The sequence below is a fragment of the Notolepis coatsorum genome (assembly GCF_963971535.1).
Source record: "Notolepis coatsorum genome assembly, chromosome: 5".
Taxonomy (NCBI): Eukaryota; Metazoa; Chordata; class Actinopteri; order Aulopiformes; family Paralepididae; genus Notolepis; species Notolepis coatsorum.
This window is the reverse complement of record NC_140169.1, coordinates 68,995,383-69,021,906: the sequence shown is the minus strand read 5'-3', so window position 1 is coordinate 69,021,906 and position 26,524 is coordinate 68,995,383. Positions and strand designations below refer to the sequence as shown.

Here is a 26,524-nt window from a genome sequence, read left to right as displayed (position 1 = left end):
CCCACAGGTTGAACAATGCATAAACCGGCTGAAGATGATGAAGTTAGATGTCGCCCTCCATGACCTGCTGGATCTGTGTCCAAGAACAAGTTACCTAAGGTAAAAGGTTCTCTCTTAACACATTCCCCGCCAAAAACGAGTTTACTCGTTATTGGCCGCCAAACGAATAACGCCAATAACGAGTTTACTCGTTTTTGGGATCGTTAAATCGTTTATTCGCTATATCTATTCATAATTCATAGCTGCAGCCTCTGGTATAGTCTTCAGACCCTGTCTGAGCTGGCAGACTTGTGTCTTTTAGGAGGTGATCTGAGCCGGGGGGCGGGGTTTAAATATTCAGGCGAGCCACTTCTATACAACGATGGCACGCCCCGCTACGACGGTCATTTCATGACCGTATGGACCAGGAGACATAATAGTGATAATCTAGCGTTGATTTCAGGATGATTAGATAATCAGCCGAAAAATTACAACGTGATGACTGGATTACAGTCAAATGCATTTTTCTCTCCTTTTTATGGAATTACTGAAAAACACCCAAACCATACTCTATTCAAAACGGTATAAAACGGAAATGTATGAATGGAAAAACAATCTGTCTCTGGCATGTTGACTAGAAGCAACTCACTGACACCCGACGGCGTTATTAGACCCATAGATATAATATAAGATATATTTTAAGCACTCGCAAATGCCAGTCTAAAACTATATCCATTGAATAAATACCTGGCAATGAATGGGGTATCAGAACGATTTATTTTAAATTTTTTATTTTTTTAAATGATTTAACCAAGAAGTCCCATTGAGATACAAGATCTCCTTTGCAAGGGAGACCTGGCCAAGATGACAGCAATACCATTTGCAATACATCACAGCAATAAAATGTGCGAGAACATAATAAATGTGCATGTATACAATATACAATACATCACATGTAAACACAAAAACACAAAGCAGAATAGTCTACATGATAGTAAAAGTGTATAATACAGGGTAATACAGTAATTTTGCAGTTGGGACCCGACTACAGAAGGCAGCAACATTCTTCTTGTAGGAAGTTATGTAATACAGATTTAAATTCACCAAGAGAGACCGGGGTGTCTAAGTGGATAATGGTCCTGTAGCCCATTCCATGCCCAAGGTGCAAAGCTTGAGAAAGCTGTTCCTATAGTTAACCCTGCTCAAGACAGAGAAAACATCTGACCTGAGTAAGGAAAGGGTGGGGGGGAGCGGGGCTCGGGGGCATCTCTCTCTCTCTCTACTGGTTCAATTAATGTAGAAAAACGTTGCACTATAAAAACGAACTGGATAGTTGATGATAATAAACATTTAACTTCATTAGCTGAAGTATTCTAAAATCATTTAAGCCTTTCTCCTTTTCTGTGTGTGTGTGTGTGCACGCGTCTCATATCTGGTCTGACATCAGAGGAGTTTGATAGTATTTACTGAGGATTGCCAGATAATGTTGATATTTAAACACAAAAAAAATTTATAATACAAAATAAATACATGATCATGCAACATAAAAAAAATTGGGAGAGGGAGGTAAGGGGGTTTAGATTGTGTGTTGTGAAGTTTAGACTTCAGAGAGGGAGAGTAAAGTACAGAAAAAAAGGTACCGTTGGGTACCGTACCGGTACTTTTTACCAGGTAAAAAGAAACATTTTCAGACTCGGTGTCCCGAACAGACCCACCGCGTAGGCCAGATGCAAGCCGCATTTTACAATAAACCTCTGTGGGGCTGCTTAAAAAAAGAAAATTATAATCGCAAATGTAATCGCAATATCTGTCAGAAAAATCGCAATTAGATTATTTCCCAAAATCGTGCAGCCCTAGTATCAGCGCCCCCTGCTGTGGCGGTCAATGTGTTAACATTTTAGTCAGACATGAGATATTCATTGTACCTGTAGTATGTGTCTAGACGGTTTCAGAGGGACAACAATAACATTCTAAAAGGCCCCCCCAGGGCCCTGTTCCCCGTACCTGGTTCAACTAAATCGATCAAGAGTCCCATTATCCAGATTCAGTTAACCCGATGATTGAATCCAGGCTTTCTCTGTTCCTCAAACGCTGATTCAGTCTTGTTCATTCAAACCAGACTTTATACTCAGGATAATTATGCGCGGCCGCCTCACCTGAAAAGACAGCAGGTGTCGATCGCAGAAATCCTGATTTTCTAACGGCATTGATTGATTGATTGATAACTTTAACAGATTGCAATAGCCTCGCCGACAAGTTAAATGCATAATCTATAGGCTAATTTTAAGTCCCTCATTACCCCAATCAATCAGATTATATTTCTTTAAATGTACCTGCTGGCAGTAGGCTTAATGGAATGAATAATCTAATGAGATCTTAGCGAAAATAATTAGTTCAACTCTTTCAGAATAAGTAGATACAAACAAGCCCAAAGAGTATCTAATTGATACGAATTAATAGATACTTATGAGGATATCTGTACTGTATGTGCTTAGGTATCATGTACAATATAAATACATGGTTCCCAAAGTTTTCAAGGCGCGACCCTCGAAATAACGTGGCAGAGAGACTTGGAGGCTATACAGTTTCACTATTAATCAGGTTTTAATCTGTTTCGGACATCATCCATACATGCATTGAATTGATTAACCTTTGGTTTATACCAGTGACACCAGTCATCAGATAACAGTGCTTGAACAGATAAATGCATTTTCTCAAATTCATTCATCAAAACGTCAAAGGCTTGCAATTGCTCATTCATTTTCTCAAGTCACGTCCACGTCATTAAATCCTTCAAACAGCGCATCTCATCAGACATTTTAATCCCAGTTACAATATCACAATAACGTGTGAGTGACGGTGATACAATTCAACAATCCACATATTCAGATTAGTCATAATTCATATCCACAATCCACGCATGAAGACTCTTCAATTTATGCTTGAATGAAACACAATCCGGGCGCAAATACATCCACAGCCGAGAATATGAAACAAATCCGAGCCAAACGCCCGATAGGTTTCATTCATTAAAAACATCCCCGCGGGATTTACATTATTGCACCTCGCGAGCGCCGTATATGACGTGCATTATTTAGGACAAAGTAAATCTATAGGCTGAATATGATTTATTATCAGCATTTTAGGTATATTATTTTACATTTCAAAAGCCCCCTCTAGAAAAACGAAGCACAAAAACATAATTCAGAATGGTATAATGGGATCTAACGTTAGACTGTGAGGATTATTTTAGGAAGGGAGCTGGCATTTCTTTGCGAGGGCATGGCCATGCAGGTTATCCAGCTAACTGAACTTAACCCTGCCCTCGACCAGGTTCAAACTTTTTGATCTGTTGCCATAGTGATTTAGAAAATCGCACGTCGGGGAACCGAAAGTTCTAGCTTAAGTCAAGTTATCCTGAAAATGATCCGGCTAACTCAGTTAGCCAGATACGAGGAACAGGGGTGCTGGTGCAATGCTAGCTAATGCTAATAACTGACAGGAAATACATTTGGGTCCAATCTGTTCCCTAGCAACAGAATTCCAGTGAAACTGTCTATATATTACAGTAAATGTAGGAAAATGGTGATTATAGACCTTTTCAGAAGTATTATGTTGCTATCCTGTAGCCAGGGCAACAGCTTTAGCCTCCGTGTATGTCCTGTCAGCATTTATACTAACAAACCATGCAACATGAAATATTTAATGTGTATGTTGTCAAGTTAGACATTTTTAATTTTTTTGTATGTCTATAAGCAGGTCTGTTTCTGTGTCAGAAAACCCATCTGGGATCCAACTCTGGGGGAACTGCTGCTGGGTCATCATAAAAACAACTTAACTGGATTAACAGTGAAAATAAAAGTTTAGATGTTAACAGTGGATATGGTCAAGATAGAGGAATTAATTCATTTGAAATTTGCAATTTGGAATCCAAAATTGTAGCACACCAACAACCCAAGTGATCAATCCCATTCATTCATGTGGGGCCTTCAACTGTCACTGTTGCTTCAAAGTGTTGTCATTACAATGACAAAATATGCTCACCTGTCTGATGTACTGTAAAACACACTATTCTTTAATAATGAAATGATCACCCCAACAGCTGTTAAAAACAACTGTACACAACAGTGGCTGGGGAGGTAGAGCAGTCGTCTGGTAATCTGGAGGTTCCCGGTTCGATTCCCGGGCAGCGTGTCAGAAGTGTCCTTGAGCAAGACACTAACTGCACCTTGCATGGTTGCCTCCTCCGTCAGTGTGAGTGAATGTGTGAGTGAATTGGTGAATGTGAGGAACAACATTGTAAAATGCTTTGGATAAAAGCTGCTATATAAATGCACCAAAAAGAAAAAAAGATATATATACGACCTGTTCGCTGTTTACAAACATACCGTGTTCGAGCCAATCAGCAATACCAACTGAGTCACGTGACTAAGTCACCTCGGACCAGCGCCAAAAGAAGTACAACGGGGCTCTATGGCGAAACCATGGCACTCCCCTGACTAAAAAATCGTTTCACACGAAAACGTCTGGATGTCATTTAGCCAAATCAGCACGGCTGTGAGTGTGAGTCTTTCACCCTTTTAAATATCTATAGCTTTGGCATGGATTGATTGTTTAGATCGCTAGCATTGGCTAACAAATGCATCTATATTGTAGTCTGCCCCGTTGTTCTGACCAGGATCATGTTCCTTTCGGCTTCATATTTGTCATGACGTCGAACAGGTCTATATATATATATATATATATATATATATATATATATATATATATTAGTGCTGTCAGGCGATTAAAAAAATGTATCTAATTAATTACAGGATTTGTAATTAATTCATCTAATTAATCGCATAACCATTTTATGCCTGATATTCTATATTCTATAATCATATTTCAAATGTGTCCGGATTGGCAGAATTCAGTACTGTATTTACAAAACCTTCTGTTTAATCATCTTCCATCTATTAATTTGCTTAGATTTTTCAGGTCTGGTCAATTTGAGCATGGTGTTATTCACAGTCAAAGATAAAAAAAAATTAATTGATATTCTCATTTGGTTCATTACAATTTACTCAAGCCTAGTAACAGACACAGTATTTCTAACACTGGGAATACATTCCTTGAGATCCATAGATGTCCCTAGAATCAGATACCAAGAACATGCAAATGGACCATATAAAAAAAAAAGTCTGTAAATGTGTATTCTACGTTCTTATGGAATTAATAAAAAAAATAAAAAAATAAAATTTGATTTTGAGTTAATTTTCATAACGCGATAATTTGCTGTGTAATTAATTAATTTAATTAACGCGATACGCTTTAAAATATAAATCCAAAATTCGTACACTGATTTGGTTGAACACGTGATTATCTGTAATGTATCTAAATGTGTGTAAAACATTGCGTGTGTGTGTCTGTCTGTCTCTCTCTCTCTCTCTCTCTCTCTCTCTCTCTCTCTCTCTCTCTCTCTCTCTCTCTCTCTCTCTCTCCAGGCTCATGGTGTCTGAGTCCGGTGGGTGCGAGGTCCCCAGTCAGCCCATGCTGGAGTGGGTGTGTCTCAAGGTGTTGGGGGCGTCTCAGCTGATGGCCTGCGTCCTGCACCACTGCTGCAGAGCCTTCATGTATCCTTCACATCCACAAAGCCTCGCTTTTACTTTTTAGTTTTCTGCCTTTCTATCTTTTGTTTCGTCGTTAGTTATGCCAATTCCCTTCCTGTCGCTGCCAATTTGCCTTTGCCTACAGGGGGCGACAGTGGCTCGGGAGGTAGAGCAGTCGTCTGGCAATCCGGAGGTTCCCGGTTCGATTCCCGCTCCTCCCGCGCAGCGTGTCGATGTGTCCTTGAGCAAGACACTTAACCCCCTAATTGCTCCCGATGAGCAGGTTGGCACCTTGCATGGTTGCCTCCGCCGTCGGTGTGTGAATGTGTGAGTGAATGTGTGAGTGAATGGGTAAAATGTGACGAACAAATTGTAAAGCACTTTGGATAAAAGGGCTATATAAAAAAGCAGCCATTTTCTGTCTGTCTGGGGAGGGTGTAGACCAGTGGATGTTATTCAATGACAACACGTGAAGCACAAATTCACTCATAATTATTATTAATTTATATATATATATATTTTTTTTTTCAATTATTATTATTTTTTTTTATTAGAAATGTTTTCCTATGTAAATTTTTTTTGATTCAGGCGCATACAAGTCTATTCGATCATGTCTCCAGCACCCCCACAGCCGTATCTGCAACCACTTGCATCACGGCTCTCATCCACATTCATTAATTTGCTCCCCCGCTATCCTCCCCGATTTCAATGTAACACGGAGATTCAGGGTTAGGGGGGGGGGGCACACCCCAAAATCTGACCAATGAGTGACAGTTTGCTTGCGCGTGCGTTTGTTTTGGTCCGCTGTTAACACAGCCGTGTGAACACAAACAAACTAAGGGACAAGTGCAACATTGTATCATTATAGTCCCTGTGTCTCCCTGAATCGGAACAAAGCAAACGAACTACAGGTGTGAAAACGCCCTTAGACTCACTTGTTGTTTGGTTGCACCGGGTTGGAACGAGCCTCGAGCCGTTGCGTTAACCCTTTGAGAAGCTTTTGTCAGCTGCTGGCAGGGCTTGATAAAGTGTATGTCCAGACTCCATATAGATCCAAATCCAACATTGTCAGTAATGTACAGTATCTCATGCTGATCTCTCCAACTCCTGAGATTACACTTCTTATATCTTGTTATTACCAAACCACGAGCCTAGCTAAGCTGACGCACTGAATCGAAACTACTACACTGGACAGTGGACTGACTGGCGCCGCCCCGCCACAGTCAATAGGGTCTATGCAGTTCCACGTAGCATTAGCTGGCACCATTCTGATTGGATTTCAAGGCTGTCAATCATTCAATCCCTGTTCGTGAATGGCGTGCGCAAAAATGCACGGACCGGGCTTAAATGACGTTAATAGCCTATTTTGATTGGCTATTATATTCATAAGGTTAGTTCTGATCGATTAGGAATGGCTCGCGCCGTGTTCAGGAGATTCAGGCGCATACAAGTCTATTCGATCATGTGTCCAGCACCCCCACAGCCGTATCTGCAATCACTTACATCACGGCTCTCATCCACATTCATTAATTTGCTCCCCCCGCAATCTCCTCCCCGATTTCAATGTAACGCGGAAGTGTAGTGGTCTATAGCGCCTTAACTTTACCGATCTAGCCTAAAGACTACAACCTGATCCCGCCCACAATTCAATGCGAAAGCGTCATCATGCAGCGCGTATACAGTACGGCAAGTGAGTTGTGTCGGTTTGTTAAGTCGATTGCATTCTCACAGCGTACGAGTCGCGTCGGGTTCGGTTGAAAGTGCGCCGAGACCACCCTCTCTAGGTGGTCTCGGCCCGCTTGTTTTGTTCCGCAACAGAATGCGATTGCTGTGTTCACATATGCCCAACTGAACCGAAATAGGGGGTAAACGCTCCAGGTTTCGGAACAACAGCTCCAAACGAGCTAGGTGTGAAAACGCCCTAATGTACTGTTCTGTAGTTACTGAAACTGATTGAATATGGCAAGTCAAGAGGTTTATTTGTCACATACATGATATTTGATACACATAAGTGCAGTGAGGTGACGTCTGATATGAGTGAGTGGCGCGATATATATCTATTTTTTTCTCTCATGCTCCCTCTCTCTCTCGCTCTCCCTGTCTATCTCTTTCTCTCTCTCTCTCTCTCTCACTGCCTCTCTTGCTCTCTCTCTCCCTGTCTATCTCGCTCTCCCTCTCTCCCTGTCTATCTCGCTCTCTCTCTCTCACACGCAGTACGCCGTTGACTGGAATAAAAAAAATTACCCACGTAATTGTCCATAAAACCCATCTGTGGCCTCGCAGAGGAAGGTGGTAAATACATGTTAGATATTCCAATGTACAGTTTTGCTTGTACAGTTGTACAAGCATGTACCATTGACTCAGAATGGTCTGTTTTATTGAAATCGTCACAGCAGTATAGTTTGTTTATACTTCAGAAGTATGATATTCAAACATGGTCCCCAAAATGAATGGAAGCGAATGAGGAGCCTGACACCTGGGAGGAATGGGGGTGTTGCAGCCTTGGGGATGTTTTAAAAATATAATTTAATATATAATATAATAATTTTGTGCTTCACCAAGAAATTTTGTCAGCAGCCGCCACTGGTGTAGACCAGGGGTTCCCAAACTTGTCAGGCCGCGACCCCCAAATAACGGTGTCAGAGAGCCACGACCCCCACTATTACAGGAGAAAAAAAATAAAAAAATAATATATTTTTCTGGAAATCATCTGGCGACCCCCCCGCGGCGGCTCGTGACCCCGACTTTGGGAACCCCTGGTGTAGACGACCACATGCTGCCCTACTGTTGGTCTGGGGAGGGTGTAGACTACCATTGTATTGAAAACAGAAATGCCAGTAGTATGTGTGACATTGTATCGACCACCAAGGTACTCGCCACTCTTCATACAGGAATTTTCAGAACTCGTATCGATCTGCATTACCAGGTATGATAGAATCATTCTTAATGGAGATCTAAACATTCATATCAACAAAAAGGATGACCCCAGGGGTTGCGAGTTTCTGAACCTACTGGACAGTTTTGGACTGATGCAACATGTTCACGAGGCCACCCACCAACATGGCAACACTCTGGACCTACTAATAACAACAGGGCTAAACATTGAGAATGTATCAGTAAAACAAATTCCAATTTCTGACCATTATTGTGTGTTCTATGGTACAAGCCTAATATTACATAAGACCAGAAGCGAATTCCTAGTTCACAGAAGGCTTCTGGACGCTAGAGCTGAAGCAAAATTCTCTAGTATGATGAAATCATATGACCAATGCAGTGAATCCTCCTTAAATCAGAAAGTGCAAAACTTCCACAGCACCTTGTCAACAGTGTTAGATACTGTTGCCCCTCTGAAGGTTAAAAAGGTAAAAACTGATAGAATCTCTCCATGGTTAAATAAAACCAATGTTAAAGATAACAAGAGAAAATGTAGGATAGCCGAGCGAAAATGGAGGAAATTCAAACTCACAGCTCACTTTAAAGCGGAGATGAAGCAGTGCGATAAATACATATTCATAGCATCACATTAGTATTTAGATAAGCCACAGAAGAAGTCACGTTATAAAAATAAGCAGTTTCTAAGAAAAAACGATTTGTTGTGTACATTTCTGAAGCATTTAGCATTATGGGCGCGGCCATTTTGTTGCTGACGTCATACCGTTGGTTGGGTGTATACACTCTGGTTAGCTGCCTATAGTGAATGGGTCAGTCAGCAAATAAAATGTTGCCTACAAAACAACGGGACCGCGGTGGTTCTGTTTGTATTGCTCCTGGCTGTTCAAACTAATTTTACCATGTGAGAGAGAGGAAAGTTGGTTAATTTCCACAAACTACCAGTGAAAAAAACAGTGTTGTTGACATGTTGGCTCGGGCTGGCTGCACTCAGGCGGGGCGACCAGCCTGTTGGACAGGGAAGGAGGATCTGCAGAGAACACTTCATTGCCTCGGATTATGTTGTTGGGGTGGGATGTTTGTCCAGAAGACCACTAATCAGCTGAAGCCGGACGCGGTTCCCTCGGTCTTCGACAGACAGACCGGCGTTAGCTCTCGGGAGCGATCGCTAGCTAGTTGGCACCAGCCGGGGACCGGCGTTAGCAACCGGGAGCGTCGCGGAGCATTCAGCCTGCTGGCTACCTAGATCCACTTCAACCAGCGTCGCGGAGCATTCAGCCTGCTGGCTACACAGCTTGTCGGTGTGCTGGAGCCTCTGCAAGCTAACGGTAGCTGGCTACACAGCTTGTCGGTGTGCTGGAGCCTGGAGCCAGCTACCGTTAGCTTGCAGAGGCTCCAGCACACCGACAAGCTGTGTAGCTAGCTACCGTTAGCTTGCAGAGGCTCCAGCACACCGACAAGCTGTGTAGCTAGCTACCGTTAGCTTGCAGATGCTCCAGCACACCGACAAGCTGTGTAGCTAGCTACCGTTAGCTTGCAGAGGCTCCAGCACACCGACAAGCTGTGTAGCTAGCTACCGTTAGCTTGCAGAGGCTCCAGCACACCGACAAGCTGTGTAGCTAGCTACCGTTAGCTTGCAGAGGCTCCAGCACACCGACAAGCTGTGTAGCTAGCTACCGTTAGCTTGCAGAGGCTCCAGCACACCGACAAGCTGTGTAGCCAGCAGGCTGAATGCTCCGCGACGCTGGTTGAAGTGGATCTAGGTAGCCAGCAGGCTGAATGCTCCGCGACGCTCCCGGTTGCTAACGCCGGTCCCCGGCTGGTGCCAACTAGCTAGCGATCGCTCCCGAGAGCTAACGCCGGTCTGTCTGTCGAAGACCGAGGGAACCGCGTCCGGCTTCAGCTGATTAGTGGTCTTCTGGACAAACATCCCACCCCAACAACATAATCCGAGGCAATGAAGTGTTCTCTGCAGATCCTCCTTCCCTGTCCAACAGGCTGGTCGCGCCGCCTGAGTGCAGCCAGCCCGAGCCAACATGTCAACAACACTGTTTTTTTCACTGGTAGTTTGTGGAAATTAACCAACTTTCCTCTCTCTCACATGGTAAAATTAGTTTGAACAGCCAGGAGCAATACAAACAGAACCACCGCGGTCCCGTTGTTTTGTAGGCAACATTTTATTTGCTGACTGACCCATTCACTATAGGCAGCTAACCAGAGTGTATACACCCAACCAACGGCATGACGTCAGCCATGACGTCAGCAACAAAATGGCGGCGCCCATGTTGAAAACAGGGATATTATATTATATTTTTCAGACAAATAAGATAGATTTCACATTTGATTATAGAACCCTGTCTTACACAAGGTACACAACAAACAAACTAGGATCACATTGCTCACTGCTTCATCTCCACTTTAATTTATACAAAGACGCCATGGGCGCATACAATAAGGCAATACAACTTGCGAGAAAGGAATATTTTTCCAAAATGATCTCAGAAAATATGGGTAACTCCAGGGTACTTTTTTCCACCATCGACCGGCTGATTAACATGCCACCCCCCCATATACCGCAGCAATCAGCCACAAAATGTGAAGAGTTCGCAGTTTTCTTTAATGAAAAAATATCATTGATTAGAGCAAGCATTGCCTCTGATATAGATCTGGCTGTGAGTGGAAACCCACCTGAGATAACTTTGGGGGAATTCACATGTATTACATTACCTGACCTCTGTAAGATTGTCTCCGAGTGTAATTCCACCACCTCCTGCCTCGATCCTATACCAACAGCATTTCTCAAGCGGATGTTCGATAGTGTCTCAAATCATGTCCTTGAAATCATAAATATGTCGCTTCAAACAGGCACTTTTCCAGATGCATTTAAAACGGCTGTAGTAAAACCACTACTAAAGAAAACAAACTTAGATGTAAACGAACTAAAAAGCTATAGGCCAATATCGAACCTTCCATTTTATCAGCAAGATGTTAGAAAAGATAGTCTCAGTACAAATAAACTCCTTTCTCAAAGATAATAACATCATGGAGGAATTACAATCAGGTTTCAGAACAAATCACAGCACTGAAACTGCCCTTACTAAAATAGTTAGCGACCTCAGGCTAAACTCCGATGCTGGCAAAGTCTCAATTCTTGTCCTATTGGACCTTAGTGCAGCGTTCGATACGATTGACCATAATATCTTGATCAGTCGTCTTGAAAGACTGGTTGGCTTTTCCGATCATGTACTAAATTGGCTCATAACATACATTAAGGGGAGAAGGTTCTATGTTAAGCTTGGAGACAATGTATCCGAGGAACATGACAGCAGCTTTGGAGTTGCACAAGGAAGCTGCCTTGGTCCATTACTCTTCTCACTATATATGCTGCCCCTCTGGGACATCATTCGAGACCACAATGTATGCTTCCATAGTTATGCTGATGATACACAACCATGGCCGCCCAGATTTTTTTTACATTTAATGAACACCTGTATGTGCAATTTCCTGCAATATAGAGCCTTCAATCTTGACCAAAATAAAGCTGCTCTTTTCACTATAAAACTCAGTTTATATTGCAGTATGATAGCTATAATAATAATAACTTCACTGCGAGGGCTCTTTTAGCTAACGCTAGCTAGGCACGTATGATAGCCAATTACTATTATAATAATAATAATAACTTTCCCATCCTCCCAAAGCCCCTCCGGCCCCGTTCTCATCCGCAGCGGCAGTACAAAACAACAACAACAACTAATTGACGCTATCAATAGCCCCAGTGAGCGCGGCGGCTGAATGAATGAAAACTTTATTTAACAGATTGCAGAATGGGTACAATACAGTACGGCTCAATACACACAATTGTTAAGGGGATGCAGACCAGAGAAAGACGTTTGTCTTGTTTACATCAGGGTCCATACTAGCCCCTTTCGTGACTGCTCAGCACCGAGTGAATCCACAGTCACTTGCTCCTCAATGGGAAACCAACCTATATTTATCATGAAGGACTGGTTCTGGCCGAACCGTTCGTTATACAAGTATCACAGAGACATTACAAAGGTGCTCACAGTTGCACGAGGGGTTCGCACAGAGATACGGGATGGTTTGAAAGCTCGGCGTTGCTAATAAATATTTTTTATATTTTTTTATAAACGGCTCAAAGCGGCATTATTTCCGCCGTTGGGTGATCACAGCGCCTGCGCAGTGCGCACCATCCCGTATCTCTGGATTCACTCGGTGCAGCGCCGAGGCTCACCATACGAGAAATATTCAGTTTCAATCTGTTTGCGCATTTAGTATACAGTCACAGTGTTCGACTTACGTGATGATTTGCTCCATTTTGATGTAAACGCCGAAGAATAATCCTCACAATGTTATCCAATATCCAGCCTGAATTTTCCAAGGGCTTTCGAAAAAGCCGCCTCCCCCAACATGTCGTATACGTCATGCCGACGAACCGTGGCCCGTGGGCACTGGATCAAACCATTAAAGTGGGGGGTCACACAATCTTTGGAAACTTAAAAACTTGCTATTAAGTGTCATTGCGTATTATTAATTTGATTGAAATTACGTAGTTATGGTTAGATAATATTTATATATTGGGGGGGGTCCGGGGGATATATCATATGATCAAAAAGTGAGGGAGCAAAGAGACAAGTTTGCTCCCCCAAGTTCAATAGTCCTGGAGCACGTGCATCGTCTGCTCTATTACGTAGGCGCCTATGTACACAACTATATATCTCCGCAGAACCAAATAACACTACAGCCATACAGTCCATTACAAATTGTCTGTTAGCAATAAACAAGTGGATGAACAATAACTTCCTAAAATTAAACGAAAGCAAGACCGAAATCCTATTGATCGGCCCAAAAGCGAAAAGGGAAGTGCTGTGTGAAAACCTGGGGAGTCTGTCATCCTATGTAAAGACTGAGGTTACAAGCCTAGGTGTCATCTTGGACTCAGACCTGACCTTTAAGTCTCATATAAATAAGGCCATGAAAACGTCATTCTTCCACCTAAGAAACATAGCGAAAGTAAGACCTTTCGTAAATAAAAAGGATGCAGAGACACTGATTCATGCTTTTGTATCAAGTCGGCTTGACTATTGTAATGCACTGTTCACTGGTCTTCCCAAAGCAACCATTGGGAAGCTTCAGCTTATCCAAAACTCTGCAGCTCGATTACTAACTCATACAAGGAGAAGAGAACATATCACTCCAGTCCTAGCCACTCTGCACTGGCTTCCAATAACTCATAGAATTGATTTTAAGGTCCTTTTCCTAACATATAAAGCTCTTAATGAGCAAGGCCCAAAATACATAGCAAATTCCCTAGTTAGTTATCTGCCCTCAAGAACGCTACGGTCATCCACTACAGGTTTACTAGACACGCCCAGAAACCAAAAGAGGATAGGAAGTATGGCATTTGCCAACTATGCCCCAAAACTATGGAACACACTACCAACACACATCAGAAACGCCAGCTCCATACACATTTTTAAAGGAAAATTAAAAACTTACCTATACAGTCTAGCTTACAAATAGTTATGGCTTGGAAAAACCTGATGGATCCATGAGGCTAGGATAAGCCTTGTGGACCCAACTCTTTAGATGAAGGAACGGGTACATACGCACACAATACACGACCACTGATGGATCCGTAAGGCTTGGATAAAAACGTAACTACACTAGCGTTATAAGAGCTAACATTGCTACCTACCGTACAAGTGCATTGGTTTAGTGCATTTCCTACTTCCGGTTGCTACTGAGCGGACATGTTTGTGCGGACCTGTTCTCCCAAACTGGTAAGCAAATGACTGTTTTCATGTTTTCATTTTTACGTTATTTTCTGGGGAGGGTGTAGACTACCACATGCTGCCCTACTGTCGGTCTGGGGAGGGTGTAGACTATCACATGCTGCCCTACTGTCAGTCTGGGGAGGGTGTAGACTACCACATGCTGCCCTACTGTTGGTCTGGGGAGGGTGTAGACTACCACATGCTGCCCTACTGTCAGTCTGGGGAGGGTGTAGACTACCACATGCTGCCCTACTGTCAGTCTGGGGAGGGTGTAGACTACCACATGCTGCCCTACTGTTGGTCTGTGGAGGGTGTAGACTACCACATGCTGCCCTACTGTCAGTCTGGGGAGGGTGTAGACTATCACATGCTGCCCTACTGTCAGTCTGGGGAGGGTGTAGACTACCACATGCTGCCCTACTGTTGGTCTGTGGAGGGTGTAGACTACCACATGCTGCCCTACTGTCAGTCTGGGGAGGGTGTAGACTATCACATGCTGCCCTACTGTCAGTCTGGGGAGGGTGTAGACTATCACATGCCTCCTCCGATACATGTGGAGTCGTCAGCCGCTTCTTTTCACCTGACAGCGAGGAGTATCACTGGGAGAACGTAACGCGTGCGGAGGTTCACACTATTTCCCCCAGATCCCCTCCCTGCTGAACAGCACGCGCGCACACAAAAATGCGTTCACAATTGTCACTGGACTCGTCGCGCCGTGCGGCAAGTACCCGGCCGGCACTTATCACCTAGACTTTGCATAATAATAGGATACCGATAGCATAACAACGAGAAGAGCCAAACCAAAATACAAACCCTGTACCAATTGGTGGGGGGTTGCTTGATCTGTGGTCCCGACTGGAAGGATGAGACATTAAGTTGTGCTTCAGTCTGAAGGAAACTGTCCTTCTGTAAACTAACTCTAAGTTACATTGTTAATTTAGTTTGTATTTACTTTTCTAGTTTAAGTTAATTCAATTAAAGAAATTGTAACTACAATTACATTTAAAACATTGTTATGCATAATAATCATCTGTTCTGTGCGCAACCGAGGGAACATGTGTGCGTGGGAGCGCGCGTGCACGTGGCGTTTGGGCAGTTCCCATATTACGACTGCACCACTGCTCATACCCCCCACCGGCTTCCCACCCTCGGAACACTGCCATGTGTTCGTAGGGACAACTGACCGAGCCGGAGTTACCGCTGACAGCTGGATTAGAATCCAGAGTCTCTGTGGTGGTAGGCGAGTAGGTAGAATTCACACAGTGGTGATCCAGAGTCATTTTATTCCGGCAGGTTCTATGGACTAGTCACTAGTGCGATGCAGGCAAGTGCTGTTAGAAATATAGGAAGGACGAGTTGAGCGCACGCTGATCTCGGAGACTTACCGTTTCCTTTCCCCACTATGGTTGGAAACTGCCGTTGGGATTGTGATGCGACCTTATTATTCATGGAGGTGAACAACAGTCTTTTATTAAGGATAGAGTTTACTGACGGAATGACGATAAATATATATGTTTACAGTTAAAAGTTGAACAGAGGCGCAAGTTGCATCTATGATGTCCAAACGTGGAAGTAGGAACTGCTGAGGGTTAGGGTTCTAACAGCTGAGGGTTAGGGTTCTACCTGCCGAGGGTTAAGGTTCTAACGGCCGAGGGTTAGGGTTCTACCGGCTGAGGGTTAGGGTTCTACCGGCTGAGGGTTAGGGTTCTACCTGCTGAGGGTTAGGGTTCTACCTGCTGAGGGTTAGGGTTCTACCTGCTGAGGGTTAGGGTTCTAACGGCCGAGGGTTAGGGTTCTAACGGCTGAGGGTTAGGGTTCTACCTGCTGAGGGTTAGGGTTCTAATGGCCGAGGATTAGGGTTCTAACGGCTGAGGGTTAGGGTTCTAACGGCTGAGGGTTAGGGTTCTACCTGCTGAGGGTTAGGGTTCTACCTGCTGAGGGTTAGGGTTCTAACGGCTGAGGGTTAGGGTTCTAACGGCTGAGGGTTAGGGTTCTACCTGCTGAGGGTTAGGGTTCTACCTGCTGAGGGTTAGGGTTCTACCTGCTGAGGGTTAGGGTTCTACCTGCTGAGGGTTAGGGTTCTAACGGCCGAGGGTTAGGGTTCTAACGGCTGAGGGTTAGGGTTCTACCTGCTGAGGGTTAGGGTTCTAATGGCTGAGGGTTAGGGTTCTAACGGCTGAGGGTTAGGGTTCTAACGGCTGAGGGTTAGGGTTCTACCTGCTGAGGGTTAGGGTTCTACCTGCTGAGGGTTAGGGTTCTACCTGCTGAGGGTTAGGGTTCTAACGGCTGAGGGTTAGGGTTCTAACTGCTGAGGCGAACGTGAAGGCAACACATGATCAGTCAATCATGTAATAATAATAATAATAATAGGGTGTTTGGTAGGGCGGCTGGGTGGCGCAGCGGACATTGCGCTCGTCACCAACGCAAGAGACACCGGGTTCGACTCCGGCTGTCGGCGTTGCCTCCGGCCAGGGGTGCAGTCGTAATATCAGAACTGCCTGGACGCCACGTGCACGCGCATACATGTTCCCTCGTGGTCGCACAGAACAGATTGTTATTATGCATAAATAGTAGGAAACATGTTTGTATAGGAAATTACTAGTTTTAGTTTAGTTTTTGTAAATATTGCCTTGAAATAGAGAAGCTGAAAAAGGTAGCAGGATGTAGCCTTCAATATATAAAGAAATTATATTGTCAACAGATATGGTTGAAAAACAAACAATGTTTTAAATGTAATTGTAGATACAATTTCTTTAATTGAATTAACTTAAACTAGAAAAGTAAATACAAACTAAATTAACAATGTAACTTAGTTTACAGAAGGACAGTTTCCTTCTGAAGCACAACTTAATGCCTCATCCTGCCAGTCGGGACCATTTGTCACCTAGTGAGAGGTTCCACAGATCAAGCAAACTTTGCACTTCTCGTTCTTTGTTATGTTATTGGTAGCTTATTGTTATGCAAAGTCTAGGTGATAGATAAGTGCCGGTACTTGGCGCACGGCGCGACGAGTCGAGTGAAAGTTGTGAAAGCATTTTTGTGTGCACGCGCGTGCACATCCGCGCACGTACTTCTGCTCAGAAAACTACTGGGACGGCGTGGTACCGCGTGGGACCACCACTGCACCACTGCCCCCGGCTTGGGGCGGCCATCATACTAACTCAATTGGCAGAGTCAGCGGGTGGAAGTCGGTGGGTGGTAATCTGGACGTTGTGGACAGCGACCCCTACAGGTCGGTTGGGGGACGCCTGCACAGCAGAGACAGGAAAATGGCGGGGGCAGTGTGAGCCTCCCACACGTTACCCCTCGCCAATGAGAGTCCGCGCTGGCAGGTGAAAAGATGCGACAGGCTGCCTCCACGTGTATCAGAGTGGACACGTGATGCAAGGCTTCTATCCTCCCTACAACCGACCAGTGGGGGGCACATGAGAGCAACGTTCAAGACGGGGAGGGGAGAATTGGCACGGCTAAATTGGGATGGGAGGAAAATAGAAAAAGAAGAGGAGAAAAAGTGGATAAAAAAAAATAGGGTGTTTGTTAAAACGGATTGAATTATTTCCTTAATAACCTGTGGTTCCTGCAGACGTTCCAAGCAGCACGTGAACTCCAGGGAGTTTGTGGTGGTGAACGTGGTCATCAGCAGCCTGATCAGTCGCATGTGGTCAGTCCTTATATAACCTTCATCATCTAACCTCTACTGCGTGTCTCTCAGGGTCTTCATCATCTAACCTCCTCTACTCTGTGTCTCTCATGCTCTTCATCATCTAACCTCCTCTACTCTGTGTCTCTCATGGTCTTCATCATCTAACCTCTACTCTGTGTCTCTCATGGTCTTCATCATCTAACCTCTACTCTCTCTCATGGTCTTCATCATCTAACCTCTACTCTGTGTCTCTCATGGTCTTCATCATCTAACCTCTACTCTGTGTCTCTCATGGTCTTCATCATCTAACCCAGTGCTTCTCAAACTTTTTCTGTCAGGCCCCCCTTTGGCGGACCAAAATATTTTGGGCCCCCCCCCCCCCCCTCGCCCCAACAAAATAGTCATGAAATGGGCCATGTTTAAATTTATTGAAATAACACCAATATCGTGACCTTTCAAATTGGCCCTATATTTTGTTTTCAGAGCTGTCATGAATGAAAAGCCAGCTTCACACAGATACTGTATGTGGTGCTGAATGGTATCAACACCTTAACTGCTGCATCATGAGATACTTGGTGGGCCATGAGATGAGATACTTGGTACTCAGCACCACACTCTGAAACTAGCTCTCTAGGTGGTATCAGATGAGATTTCAAAGAGTTCTTCCAAGAGTTTGGATGGAGATGTGTCAGGAAGCTTTGTCTCAATGTTGTCTGTAAAGTTTTTTTTTATCCAGAGTAACTTGGTGATCCTTTTCTGTTTTATTAAATAATGATTTTCAGATTTTGAGAAATTGTATTTTCATGGAGAACAGTGCAGATGCAACAGATAGCACTTTAGTGATAATTTTCTGTTAAAAAAAAAAAAAAAGATTTAATAAATCTCAAGGCCCCCCTGTCATGCCTCTGCGCCCCCCCTGGGGGGCGCGCCCCCCACTTTGAGAAACACTGATCTAACCTATACTCTGTGTCTCTCATGGTCTTCATCATCTAACCTCTACTCTGTCTCTCATGGTCTTCATCATCTAACCTCTACTCTGTCTCTCATGGTCTTCATCATCTAACCTCTACTCTGTGTCTCTCATGGTCTTCATCATCTAACCTCTACTCTGTGTCTCTCATGCTCTTCATCATCTAACCTCTACTCTGTGTCTCTCATGGTCTTCATCATCTAACCTCCTCTACTCTGTGTCTCTCATGGTCTTCATCATCTAACCTCCTCTACTCCGTGTCTCTCATGGTCTTCATCATCTCACCTCCTCTACTCTGTGTCTCTCATGGTCTTCATCATCTAACCTCTACTCTGTCTCAAGGTCTTCATCATCTAACCTCTACTCTGTGTCTCTCATGGTCTTCATCATCTAACCTCCTCTACTCTGTGTCTCTCATGGTCTTCATCATCTAACCTCCTCTACTCTGTCTCTCATGGTCTTCATCATCTAACCTCTACTCTGTGTCTCTCATGGTCTTCATCATCTAACCTCCTCTACTCTGTGTCTCTCATGGTCTTCATCATCTAACCTCCTCTACTCTGTGTCTCTCATGGTCTTCATCATCTAACCTCTACTCTGTCTCTCAAGGTCTTCATCATCTAACCTCTACTCTGTGTCTCATGGTCTTCATCATCTAACCTCTACTCTGTCTCTCATGGTCTTCATCATCTAACCTCCTCTACTCCGTGTATCTCATGGTCTTCATCATCTAACCTCCTCTACTCTGTGTCTCTCATGGTCTTCATCATCTAACCTCCTCTACTCTGTGTCTCTCATGGTCTTCATCATCTAACCTCTACTCTGTCTCTCAAGGTCTTCATCATCTAACCTCTACTCTGTGTCTCTCATGGTCTTCATCATCTAACCTCTACTCTGTCTCTCATGGTCTTCATCATCTAACCTCTACTCTGTGTCTCTCATGGTCTTCATCATCTAACCTCTACTCTGTGTCTCTCATGGTCTTCATCATCTAACCTCTACTCTGTGTCTCTCATGGTCTTCATCATCTAACCTCTACTCTGTGTCTCTCATGGTCTTCATCATCTAACCTCTACTCTGTCTCTCATGGTCTTCATCATCTAACCTCTACTCTGTGTCTCTCATGGTCTTCATCATCTAACCTCTACTCTGTGTCTCTCATGGTCTTCATCATCTAACCTCTACTCTGTGTCTCTCATGGTCTTCATCATCTAACCTCCTCTACTCTGTGTCTCTCATGGTCTTCATCATCTAACCTCTACTCTGTGTCTCATGGTCTTCATCATCTAACCTCCTCTACTCTGTGTCTCTCATGGTCTTCATCATCTAACCTCCTCTACTCTGTGTCTCTCATGGTCTTCATCATCTAACCTCTACTCTGTCTCTCAAGGTCTTCATCATCTAACCTCTACTCTGTGTCTCTCATGGTCTTCATCATCTAACCTCTACTCTGTCTCTCATGGTCTTCATCATCTAACCTCCTCTACTCCGTGTCTCTCATGGTCTTCATCATCTAACCTCCTCTACTCTGTGTCTCTCATGGTCTTCATCATCTAACCTCCTCTACTCTGTGTCTCTCATGGTCTTCATCATCTAACCTCTACTCTGTCTCTCAAGGTCTTCATCATCTAACCTCTACTCTGTGTCTCTCATGGTCTTCATCATCTAACCTCTACTCTGTGTCTCTCATGGTCTTCATCATCTAACCTCTACTCTGTCTCTCATGGTCTTCATCATCTAACCTCTACTCTGTGTCTCTCATGGTCTTCATCATCTAACCTCTACTCTGTGTCTCTCATGGTCTTCATCATCTAACCTCTACTCTGTGTCTCTCATGGTCTTCATCATCTAACCTCTACTCTGTGTCTCTCATGGTCTTCATCATCTAACCTCTACTCTGTCTCTCATGGTCTTCATCATCTAACCTCTACTCTGTGTCTCTCATGGTCTTCATCATCTAACCTCTACTCTGTGTCTCTCATGGTCTTCATCATCTAACCTCTACTCTGTGTCTCTCATGCTCTTCATCATCTAACCTCTACTCTGTGTCTCTCATGGTCTTCATCATCTAACCTCCTCTACTCTGTGTCTCTCATGGTCTTCATCATCTAACCTCTACTCTGTCTCTCATGGTCTTCATCATCTAACCTCTACTCTGTGTCTCTCATGGTCTTCATCATCTAACCTCTACTCTGTGTCTCTCATGGTCTTCATCATCTAACCTCTACTCTGTGTCTCTCATGCTCTTCATCATCTAACCTCTACTCTGTGTCTCTCATGGTCTTCATCATCTAACCTCCTCTACTCCGTGTCTCTCATGGTCTTCATCATCTAACCTCCTCTACTCTGTGTCTCTCATGGTCTTCATCATCTAACCTCTACTCTGTCTCTCAAGGTCTTCATCATCTAACCTCTACTCTGTGTCTCTCATGGTCTTCATCATCTAACCTCCTCTACTCTGTGTCTCTCATGGTCTTCATCATCTAACCTCTACTCTGTGTCTCTCATGGTCTTCATCATCTAACCTCCTCTACTCTGTGTCTCTCATGGTCTTCATCATCTAACCTCCTCTACTCTGTCTCTCATGGTCTTCATCATCTAACCTCTACTCTGTGTCTCTCATGGTCTTCATCATCTAACCTCCTCTACTCTGTGTCTCTCATGGTCTTCATCATCTAACCTCCTCTACTCTGTGTCTCTCATGGTCTTCATCATCTAACCTCCTCTACTCTGTGTCTCCCATGGTCTTCATCATCTAACCTCCTCTACTCTGTGTCTCTCATGGTCTTCATCATCTAACCTCCTCTACTCTGTGTCTCCCATGGTCTTCATCATCTAACCTCCTCTACTCTGTGTCTCTCATGGTCTTCATCATCTAACCTCTACTCTGTGTCTCTCATGGTCTTCATCATCTAACCTCTACTCTGTGTCTCTCATGGTCTTCATCATCTAACCTCTACTCTGTCTCTCATGGTCTTCATCATCTAACCTCTACTCTGTGTCTCTCATGGTCTTCATCATCTAACCTCTACTCTGTGTCTCTCATGGTCTTCATCATCTAACCTCTACTCTGTGTCTCTCATGCTCTTCATCATCCAACCTCTACTCTGTGTCTCTCATGGTCTTCATCATCTAACCTCCTCTACTCTGTGTCTCTCATGGTCTTCATCATCTAACCTCTACTCTGTCTCATGGTCTTCATCATCTAACCTCTACTCTGTGTCTCTCATGGTCTTCATCATCTAACCTCTACTCTGTGTCTCTCATGGTCTTCATCATCTAACCTCTACTCTGTGTCTCTCATGCTCTTCATCATCTAACCTCTACTCTGTGTCTCTCATGGTCTTCATCATCTAACCTCCTCTACTCCGTGTCTCTCATGGTCTTCATCATCTAACCTCCTCTACTCTGTGTCTCTCATGGTCTTCATCATCTAACCTCTACTCTGTCTCTCAAGGTCTTCATCATCTAACCTCTACTCTGTGTCTCTCATGGTCTTCATCATCTAACCTCCTCTACTCTGTGTCTCTCATGGTCTTCATCATCTAACCTCCTCTACTCTGTCTCTCATGGTCTTCATCATCTAACCTCTACTCTGTGTCTCTCATGGTCTTCATCATCTAACCTCCTCTACTCTGTGTCTCTCATGGTCTTCATCATCTAACCTCCTCTACTCTGTGTCTCTCATGGTCTTCATCATCTAACCTCCTCTACTCTGTGTCTCCCATGGTCTTCATCATCTAACCTCCTCTACTCTGTGTCTCTCATGGTCTTCATCATCTAACCTCCTCTACTCTGTGTCTCCCATGGTCTTCATCATCTAACCTCCTCTACTCTGTGTCTCTCATGGTCTTCATCATCTAACCTCTACTCTGTGTCTCTCATGGTCTTCATCATCTAACCTCTACTCTGTCTCTCATGGTCGTCATCATCTAACCTCTACTCTGTGTCTCCCATGGTCTTCATCATCTAACCTCTACTCTGTCTCCCATGGTCTTCATCATCTAACCTCCTCTACTCTGTGTCTCTCATGGTCTTCATCATCTAACCTCTAATCTGTGTCTCTCATGGTCTTCATCATCTAACCTCTACTCTGTGTCTCTCATGGTCTTCATCATCTAACCTCCTCTACTCTGTGTCTCTCATGGTCTTCATCATCTAACCTCTTCTCTGTCTCTCATGGTCTTCATCATCTAACCTCTACTCTGTGTCTCCCATGGTCTTCATCATCTAACCTCTACTCTGTGTCTCTCATGGTCTTCATCATCTAACCTCTACTCTGTGTCTCTCATGGTCTTCATCATCTAACCTCTACTCTGTGTCTCCCATGGTCTTCATCATCTAACCTCCTCTACTCTGTGTCTCTCATGGTCTTCATCATCTAACCTCTACTCTGTGTCTCTCATGGTCTTCATCATCTAACCTCTACTCTGTGTCTCTCATGGTCTTCATCATCTAACCTCTACTCTGTGTCTCATGGTCTTCATCATCTAACCTCTACTCTGTCTCTCATGGTCTTCATCATCTAACCTCTACTCTGTGTCTCTCATGGTCTTCATCATCTAACCTCCTCTACTCTGTGTCTCTCATGGTCTTCATCATCTAACCTCCTCTACTCTGTGTCTCTCATGGTCTTCATCATCTAACCTCTACTCTGTCTCTCATGGTCTTCATCATCTAACCTCTACTCTGTGTCTCATGGTCTTCATCATCTAACCTCTACTCTGTGTCTCTCATGGTCTTCATCATCTAACCTCTACTCTGTCTCTCATGGTCTTCATCATCTAACCTCTACTCTGTCTCTCATGGTCTTCATCATCTAACCTCTACTCTGTGTCTCTCATGGTCTTCATCATCTAACCTCTACTCTGTGTCTCTCATGGTCTTCATCATCTAACCTCTACTCTGTCTCTCATGGTCTTCATCATCTAACCTCTACTCTGTGTCTCTCATGGTCTTCATCATCTAACCTCTACTCTGTGTCTCTCATGGTCTTCATCATCTAACCTCTACTCTGTGTCTCTCATGGTCTTCATCATCTAACCTCTACTCTGTGTCTCTCATGGTCTTCATCATCTAACCTCTACTCTGTCTCTCATGGTCTTCATCATCTAACCTCTACTCTGTGTCTCTCATGGTCTTCATCATCTAACCTCTACTCTGTCTCTCATGGTCTTCATCATCTAACCTCTACTCTGTGTCTCTCATGCTCTTCATCATCTAACCTCTACTCTGTGTCTCTCATGGTCTTCATCATCTAACCTCCTCTACTCTGTGTCTCTCATGGTCTTCATCATCTAACCTCTACTCTGTCTCTCATGGTCTTCATCATCTAACCTCTACTCTGTGTCTCTCATGGTCTTCATCATCTAACCTCTACTCTGTGTCTCTCATGGTCTTCATCATCTAACCTCTACTCTGTGTCTCTCATGCTCTTCATCATCTAACCTCTACTCTGTGTCTCTCATGGTCTTCATCATCTAACCTCCTCTACTCCGTGTCTCTCATGGTCTTCATCATCTAACCTCCTCTACTCTGTGTCTCTCATGGTCTTCATCATCTAACCTCTACTCTGTCTCTCAAGGTCTTCATCATCTAACCTCTACTCTGTGTCTCTCATGGTCTTCATCATCTAACCTCCTCTACTCTGTGTCTCTCATGGTCTTCATCATCTAACCTCTACTCTGTGTCTCATGGTCTTCATCATCTAACCTCCTCTACTCTGTGTCTCTCATGGTCTTCATCATCTAACCTCCTCTACTCTGTCTCTCATGGTCTTCATCATCTAACCTCTACTCTGTGTCTCTCATGGTCTTCATCATCTAACCTCCTCTACTCTGTGTCTCTCATGGTCTTCATCATCTAACCTCCTCTACTCTGTGTCTCTCATGGTCTTCATCATCTAACCTCCTCTACTCTGTGTCTCCCATGGTCTTCATCATCTAACCTCCTCTACTCTGTGTCTCTCATGGTCTTCATCATCTAACCTCCTCTACTCTGTGTCTCCCATGGTCTTCATCATCTAACCTCCTCTACTCTGTGTCTCTCATGGTCTTCATCATCTAACCTCTACTCTGTGTCTCTCATGGTCTTCATCATCTAACCTCTACTCTGTGTCTCTCATGGTCTTCATCATCTAACCTCTACTCTGTCTCTCATGGTCTTCATCATCTAACCTCTACTCTGTGTCTCTCATGGTCTTCATCATCTAACCTCTACTCTGTGTCTCTCATGGTCTTCATCATCTAACCTCTACTCTGTGTCTCTCATGCTCTTCATCATCTAACCTCTACTCTGTGTCTCTCATGGTCTTCATCATCTAACCTCCTCTACTCTGTGTCTCTCATGGTCTTCATCATCTAACCTCTACTCTGTCTCTCATGGTCTTCATCATCTAACCTCTACTCTGTGTCTCTCATGGTCTTCATCATCTAACCTCTACTCTGTGTCTCTCATGCTCTTCATCATCTAACCTCTACTCTGTGTCTCTCATGGTCTTCATCATCTAACCTCTACTCTGTGTCTCTCATGGTCTTCATCATCTAACCTCCTCTACTTTGTGTCTCTCATGGTCTCCATCATCTAACCTCCTCTACTCTGTGTCTCTCATGGTCTTCATCATCTAACCTCCTCTACTCTGTCTCTCATGGTCTTCATCATCTAACCTCTACTCTGTGTCTCTCATGGTCTTCATCATCTAACCTCTACTCTGTCTCTCATGCTCTTCATCATCTAACCTCTACTCTGTGTCTCTCATGGTCTTCATCATCTAACCTCCTCTACTCTGTGTCTCTCATGGTCTTCATCATCTAACCTCTACTCTGTGTCTCTCATGGTCTTCATCATCTAACCTCCTCTACTCTGTGTCTCTCATGGTCTTCATCATCTAACCTCCTCTACTCTGTCTCTCATGGTCTTCATCATCTAACCTCTACTCTGTGTCTCTCATGGTCTTCATCATCTAACCTCCTCTACTCTGTGTCTCTCATGGTCTTCATCATCTAACCTCCTCTACTCTGTGTCTCTCATGGTCTTCATCATCTAACCTCCTCTACTCTGTGTCTCCCATGGTCTTCATCATCTAACCTCCTCTACTCTGTGTCTCTCATGGTCTTCATCATCTAACCTCCTCTACTCTGTGTCTCCCATGGTCTTCATCATCTAACCTCCTCTACTCTGTGTCTCTCATGGTCTTCATCATCTAACCTCTACTCTGTGTCTCTCATGGTCTTCATCATCTAACCTCTACTCTGTCTCTCATGGTCTTCATCATCTAACCTCTACTCTGTGTCTCCCATGGTCTTCATCATCTAACCTCTACTCTGTCTCCCATGGTCTTCATCATCTAACCTCCTCTACTCTGTGTCTCTCATGGTCTTCATCATCTAACCTCTAATCTGTGTCTCTCATGGTCTTCATCATCTAACCTCTACTCTGTGTCTCTCATGGTCTTCATCATCTAACCTCCTCTACTCTGTGTCTCTCATGGTCTTCATCATCTAACCTCTTCTCTGTCTCTCATGGTCTTCATCATCTAACCTCTACTCTGTGTCTCCCATGGTCTTCATCATCTAACCTCTACTCTGTGTCTCTCATGGTCTTCATCATCTAACCTCTACTCTGTGTCTCTCATGGTCTTCATCATCTAACCTCTACT

General features: G+C 44.0%; 1 protein-coding gene across 1 annotated transcript in view; it reads left to right on the top strand.

The window, feature by feature from the left end:
- The window catches only part of rmp64 (ribonuclease MRP subunit p64), an 86,983-nt gene that overhangs the window by 11,219 nt on the left and 49,240 nt on the right, over positions 1-26,524 (top strand). The window contains exons 3-5 of the mRNA XM_084315291.1: positions 8-99; positions 5,466-5,594; positions 17,838-17,915. Of these exons, the coding sequence (XP_084171417.1) occupies positions 8-99; positions 5,466-5,594; positions 17,838-17,915 (299 nt within the window). The remainder of the gene's footprint in view (positions 1-7; positions 100-5,465; positions 5,595-17,837; positions 17,916-26,524) is intronic.